Source organism: Syzygium oleosum, unplaced genomic scaffold, assembly GCF_021117445.2.
Source record: "Syzygium oleosum isolate NSW1041296 unplaced genomic scaffold, Sole_v2.1 Sole_v2.10, whole genome shotgun sequence".
Taxonomy (NCBI): Eukaryota; Viridiplantae; Streptophyta; class Magnoliopsida; order Myrtales; family Myrtaceae; genus Syzygium; species Syzygium oleosum.
The window spans coordinates 1,707,172-1,712,680 of record NW_026607494.1 but is presented as its reverse complement, the minus strand read 5'-3'; the positions used below and the strand labels follow the sequence as shown (position 1 = coordinate 1,712,680).

At 44.9% G+C, this 5,509-nt stretch overlaps 2 protein-coding genes across 2 annotated transcripts; one reads left to right on the top strand and one right to left on the bottom strand.

Annotated features, from left to right (window-relative positions):
* Window positions 1-646: 646 nt before the first annotated feature.
* Window positions 647-2,303, bottom strand: LOC130139139 (E3 ubiquitin-protein ligase PUB22-like). Its single transcript, XM_056315533.1, has one exon. It carries the CDS (start codon window positions 1,948-1,950, stop codon window positions 706-708), a length of 1,245 nt encoding a protein of 414 aa, XP_056171508.1. The 5' UTR covers window positions 1,951-2,303; the 3' UTR covers window positions 647-705.
* Window positions 2,304-3,429: 1,126 nt separating this feature from the next.
* LOC115668438 (uncharacterized) lies at window positions 3,430-4,644 on the top strand. Its single transcript, XM_056315531.1, has 2 exons — window positions 3,430-4,033; window positions 4,321-4,644. The coding sequence occupies exons 1-2, from the start codon at window positions 3,526-3,528 to the stop codon at window positions 4,356-4,358; spliced, it is 546 nt and encodes a 181-aa protein (XP_056171506.1). The 5' UTR covers window positions 3,430-3,525; the 3' UTR covers window positions 4,359-4,644.
* The last annotated feature ends 865 nt before the right edge of the window (window positions 4,645-5,509 follow it).

Sequence of the window (5,509 nt, the reverse complement as noted above, 5' to 3'; positions counted from 1 at the left end):
TATGTCATGCATGTTGATTAAACAAGAAAATAAAAAATCTAAAGTTAATTATTGATTCATGCATATGCCATGCATAACATTCATGCATTCCTTCTGCATATTTTTCAAAGTAATAGTATGCAGAAATCTCGTGGTGATAAATATGGTGATACAATTTGCTTGCTTAGCGAATCAGATTCTTAAAATCTTCTGCAATCTATTTACTACTTTGATTATTAGATGTTATTTTTATTATTGCACCCCTAAATGATCACCGCTCATATGTTAGTGACCTATGATTAAAAATGAGCAAGATTGCATGCAACAAAATATTTGAAATAAAGAGAAAAGGTAGAGCATTAGATTACTCTAGCGTAACCAAGTTCCTGAATCAATGAATCTCTTATTCGTAAAATTAAAATGTAATCCCGCATTTTACTTGGGTGTCTAATCAATCCATAACTCATTAGTAATGGCTCTAAAAGGAAAAATAAATTGCAAGTTTAAATTGAGTATTAAGTTGCGATTAGTAGGGCTTGAAAAAGCCGGTGCTAAGCATTACGTTTAATAATCCATTAGCTTTCCTTGGTGGTTCACCTCCGAGAAAGTTGGAACATTGTTCAACACTATCTTTTGTTCCTCCAATTAGGAGAACACGTCGCATTGAAATATCGTCGAAGATCTTGCCTTAATCAAGATCGATATGGTACAACAAGTGGTCCATTTTCAAGATGGGTATGAAGAGAGAAAATTGGAGGGTATACAAGGAGAGTGCTTCCAAACCCTGGCATGCAATTTCAGTATCTCAATCGCCTTTTCTTTGATCTTCCTCCCACAGTCCACTTGCAGAACCAAAAACAGCTTCGCTGCGACGCCCAACTGCAACATCTCTTGCGCCACGCTTCCTGTTGCCGAGAACTTGGAGACAGAGAGCAGAATTCGGACCGCCTTCTCGCTAGCCACCTGCGAAACCCTAAGTATCTTCTTCGACACAACTGCGATGCCCGCCCCATGCGTTAGCAGCTCCGATCTCCCCTCGGCGCATTGGCACAGCATCTCCAACAACATCAATATTAATTCGCTGGTCCTACGGTCAGAACAATCGAGAAGCAGCTCGATCAATACCGAGACTGCCCCAGATTCGATGGCTTTTATCCTGTTTCGGCCCCAAGGGCATAGGTTTATCAGTAGCTTCAGCGTGGCGTTGGTGGCCTGCTGAGAGATCTGGTCGTGCAGGACTTGGACCGCCTCGGCGAAAAACTCCTGCTTCAGGGTGATGATCTGCATCGGCTCGGCAACCTCAAACATCAACTTGAGCAGCAGCACTGCATATGCCCTCGACTCGTAAGGCCCACGCTTCATGACGAGCGTGAGCGACTCAGTGAACTCACTGTCTTTGGCCACAAGGCTCTTGAGGCCCGGCACAGAGAGCTGGAGATGGTAGAGGATGCACAACGCGTCGTCACTTGGTGATTTGATGTCAAGTAGTGACCCCTCTTCCGACGCCGATGACTGATCTTGCGAGGTGGTGTTTATCACTGAGGCCAGGAACTCGACGGCGCCGGCGGGTTCCATGCAACGCTTGGCTGAAGTATTACCAGAAGCGATAGATCTCAGCCGCCTAAGACACTTCTGCTGGAGAGGAGGCTTCTTGGCATCTCGCAGGATCTCAGTGATCTGGGCTTTGCTGATGGGAGCCCTGGGGGTTGGGATCCGCTCGATGCCATTCGACGAGTTGAGGGTGCACCACGATTGGATCAGGCGGCGGAGGGTGTGGTTCGGGGTCAGGTCCGTATCGGAGATCAGCTGTTTGGTGACGGGGCACAAGCTGTTTTTGGACGTCGACAGCCATGTCTCTATGCTCTCTCGGTCATAGGTTATCCCCATCGAGACGGTGACTGGATCTCTCATGATCTCCAGCGAGATGGGGCAGAGGAAGAATGGAGGCACTTCCACTTCGTTGTTGTCCATTCGCTCGTGGCGTGATGTGGCCGGATCGATGAGCTGATGATGCAATCTCGATGCCGACTCCAAGGGTAATTGAATTCGAGTGCGATGATTGACGAACTCTTGTGATGAGAGAGCAGACAAATGATAGCTGAGAAGATTGTGAATTTGTTTGGATTGGCTTGGTTATATAGATCAAGGGGGAAGCTCAGGCAATTCAAAAGAGGAAAGTCAAAACAAAACACGGGAAATTAAACGTTGAAGAGATAGAGAGAGAGAGAGAGAGAGAGAGAGAGAGGACTTTTCAACGGTATTGAAAGGCTCAAGAATGGCCAACTCTGAATTACCTGGTCGTGAATGAATAAGAGGGCAAAGTGCAGCAAAAGGGTAACGAGAGAGAAGGAGCGGAGGAAAGCAACGTGCATGCTGCCTCCTCCCTTTGACTTTCTCTCTCAAGAACTATTGCGTGGCTGTGCGCCTTGTGTTCTTTATCTTTTGAAATTACATAATTCTGAGATTAGCCAGCGTTTGCCGACCAAATCAAGTGGAGGCACCGGCGGATGTATGCATGTGCTGATTTTTTTATGTTCCTTTGTGTTAGAACATGTTGTATAGTTTTGTAGGTTTTCCTTTACATCTCTTCTTTTTCTTTGATCCCACGTAGGAAGAATGCTAGGCTCCTTTACTCCTCTAAGCCTATATAAAGGCTTCTCATGTACATTGTTATATACACCATTATAAGAGAATAAATACCATTCTCTTTTAATCTTTCTTTCTTATCATGGTATCAAAGCCAAGATCATTGTCTTGAAGAGTATGCTCTACGGTTGCCATCAATTGGATCTTCCGCATCAGAAATTAAGACAATGAGCTCATTATTTTTTTTTAAAGTATGCTCTGTGGTTGCCATAAATTGGATCTTCCGCATCAGAAATTAAGATAATGAGTTTAGGGCTTTTTGGCCATCATCCTTGCTCGTTCTAATCTGCGCTTCTTCTTTCTCGATCCTTTCGATCACCTCAATCCATATTTCTAGCTTTGCTAGTGATTTCTTTTTCTGTCGTCATGGGTGATTCTAGTGACCGTATTGACGTCAAACTCGATGGTTCAAACTATTCTCTTTGGAAACCATCAGCAATGGCAGCACTTGTTTACCGCGACTTGTTTGAGCATGTTGAGGGACTTTGTCCTTGTCCTGGTGCTCTTAAAAGTGAATCATCTGATGAAGTTGCGAAACGTGCCGCTGAAATTCGAGCATAGAATGTTGTTGATCGGAAGGCATGGGCTATCATTTTTGGTTCCATTGATCCTGCTCTTCGCCCACAATTTTCTAATGTTGTTGAGGCGAAAAGTTTATGTGATCAGCTTGCCGAGATGTTCACCCAGACAGGGGACATTCGAGTTTATCAGTTGGAGCAAGAAGTTTACAGTGCTACGCAAGGGTCTCGCTCTATTCGAGATTTCTACAATTACATGCACTCACTTTGGAGTCAATTGGATATTCTTGCTCCTATTCTCTGCCCATCATGCCTGAACTGTACTCGGTGTCCATCTACTCGACTTCAGACTCAAGATAGGCACCGTCTACATTCTTTTCTTATGAAGCTCGGCTCTCCCTATGAAGGTGTTCGCAGCCAACTTCTTCACCGCTCTCCAAGACCATCCCTCCTTGACGCTGTCAAAGAATTACAGTCTGAGGAAACTCGTCTTGGTCTTCTTTCCTCCTCGGCAGTTTCTGATTCAACTGCTATTTTGGCTGCTCCACCACGTGTTCCGCCTACAGTTTTGGCTGCTCCACCACGTCCTTCGCCTACTCGTGGTCCTCGCCGCCTTTCATGTATGTATTGTCATCGTCCTGGTCATGACGAGTCACATTGTTGGAAGAAGAGGAATGCTTCATGCCTTTCTGCATCACCACGAGTCACTACCGCATCTCCAATCTCTCAACCTATTACTCTGGTTTCTCCCTCTACGGATGACCGTATTGCTGCTCTTGAGGCCCAACTTGCCCGTTTGAGTCCTTCTCTGCCCAAGTCTTTTCCCGATTCTGGTACTTCTACAACTCTCTCATCTGCTGGAAGCACCGCTGCAGCTACTCCACCTTTAGGTGATATTTCTACTACTTGCGTATTTGACTCAGGAGCTGCTAGACATATGTCTACTTCCGCTGTTTTTCTCACTAAGCTCTCTGAGCTCAAGCAACCAGCACATTTCTTTACTGCTAATAGTTCTCCTCTACTAGCTACCCGACAGGGTACTCTTACCGTCTCTGAAGATTTCAATGTCCCTGATGTGTTACATGTTCCCTCTTTGGCTCTCAATTTATTATCTGTTGGACAACTCACCGATGCTGGATGTACTGTAAGCTTTACAAATAGCTCTTGCTTTGTGCAGGATCGTTTGAGTGGCAAGATGATTGGCAGGGGCAGTAGACGGGATGGACTTTATATTATGCAACATCTCCATCTTCCAACTTCCTCTCTTCCTCATCCTGTGTTGGCTACCCTCGATCTTGTTCGGTGGCATCAGCGTCTTGGACATATTCCGTCTTCTCGTCTCACCGTCCTTCACCAACAAGGTGTTTTGGGTCCTATTTCTTCTGGTAGTCTTCCTCCATGTTCTATCTGCCCTTTGGCCAAGCAATCTGCTAAGCCTTTTCCTGTTAGTAACTCTAGAACTAGTGCGATCTTTGATCTTGTTCATTCTGATGTTTGGGGTCCTGCCCCGCTCTTTTTCAAAAGTGGTTTCAAATATTATGTATCTTTTATTAATGATTATTCTCGTTATACATGGGTCTATCTTATGCGTCAACGTAGTGATTTCTTTACCATCTATCAGTCTTTTACTTCCATGGTTTCCACACAATTTAATACAAAAATTAAAGTTTTCCGTTCAAATTCAGGGGGAGAATATCTCTCTGGTGTCTTTCGTTCCCTCTTAGCTAGTGATGATACACTTCCTCAGTTATCTTGTCCTGAGGTTCCAGCTCAAAATGGAGTTGCTGAACGCAAGTACCGTCATATTCTAGAGACCACTCGAGCTCTCTTACTTGGCACATCCGTTCCCACTGAGTTCTGGGCTGAGGCTCTTCTCACGGCTGTTCATCTAATTAATCGCCTACCCTCATCTGTTCTCCATCAAGACACCCCGTTTCAGCGTCTCTACTCTCGACCTCCTAGCTATAATCATCTTCGAGTTTTTGGATGTACTTGTTTTGTCATTCTTCCATTCATTGAACGTACAAAGCTTACCGCCCACTCTATCCCATGTGCATTCTTGGGTTACAGCACTGAGCACAAAGGTTATCGTTGTTATGACCCAAATGCGCGACGTGTACGTATTTCTCGTGATGTTACGTTTCATGAACACATCCCTTTCTTTTCAACAAATACTACACCTCATGTTTCGTCTCCTGTTCCATTTATGGATTTTCCTGTTGATTCTCTACCTGATCCTTCTAGTCCCTTTTCTACATCGGATCTAGATATATTGCCAGCTTCTCCATCTTCACCTATCCCTTGTGCTGCACCTCCTGCTGTATCTGCCCTCGACAATTCTGCACAACTAGAGCCACGCCGTAATC

Excerpts from the sequence above, each read along its gene's own strand:
- LOC115668438 (XM_056315531.1), top strand. The coding sequence starts at position 3,526 with ATGAAGCTCGGCTCTCCCTATGAAGGTGTTCGCAGCCAACTTCTTCAC. Across the intron at positions 4,034-4,320 it reads TGCAGCTACTCCACCTTTAG|GATCGTTTGAGTGGCAAGAT; the intron begins GTGATATTTCTA and ends TGCTTTGTGCAG.
- LOC130139139 (XM_056315533.1), bottom strand. The coding sequence starts at position 1,950 with ATGGACAACAACGAAGTGGAAGTGCCTCCATTCTTCCTCTGCCCCATC.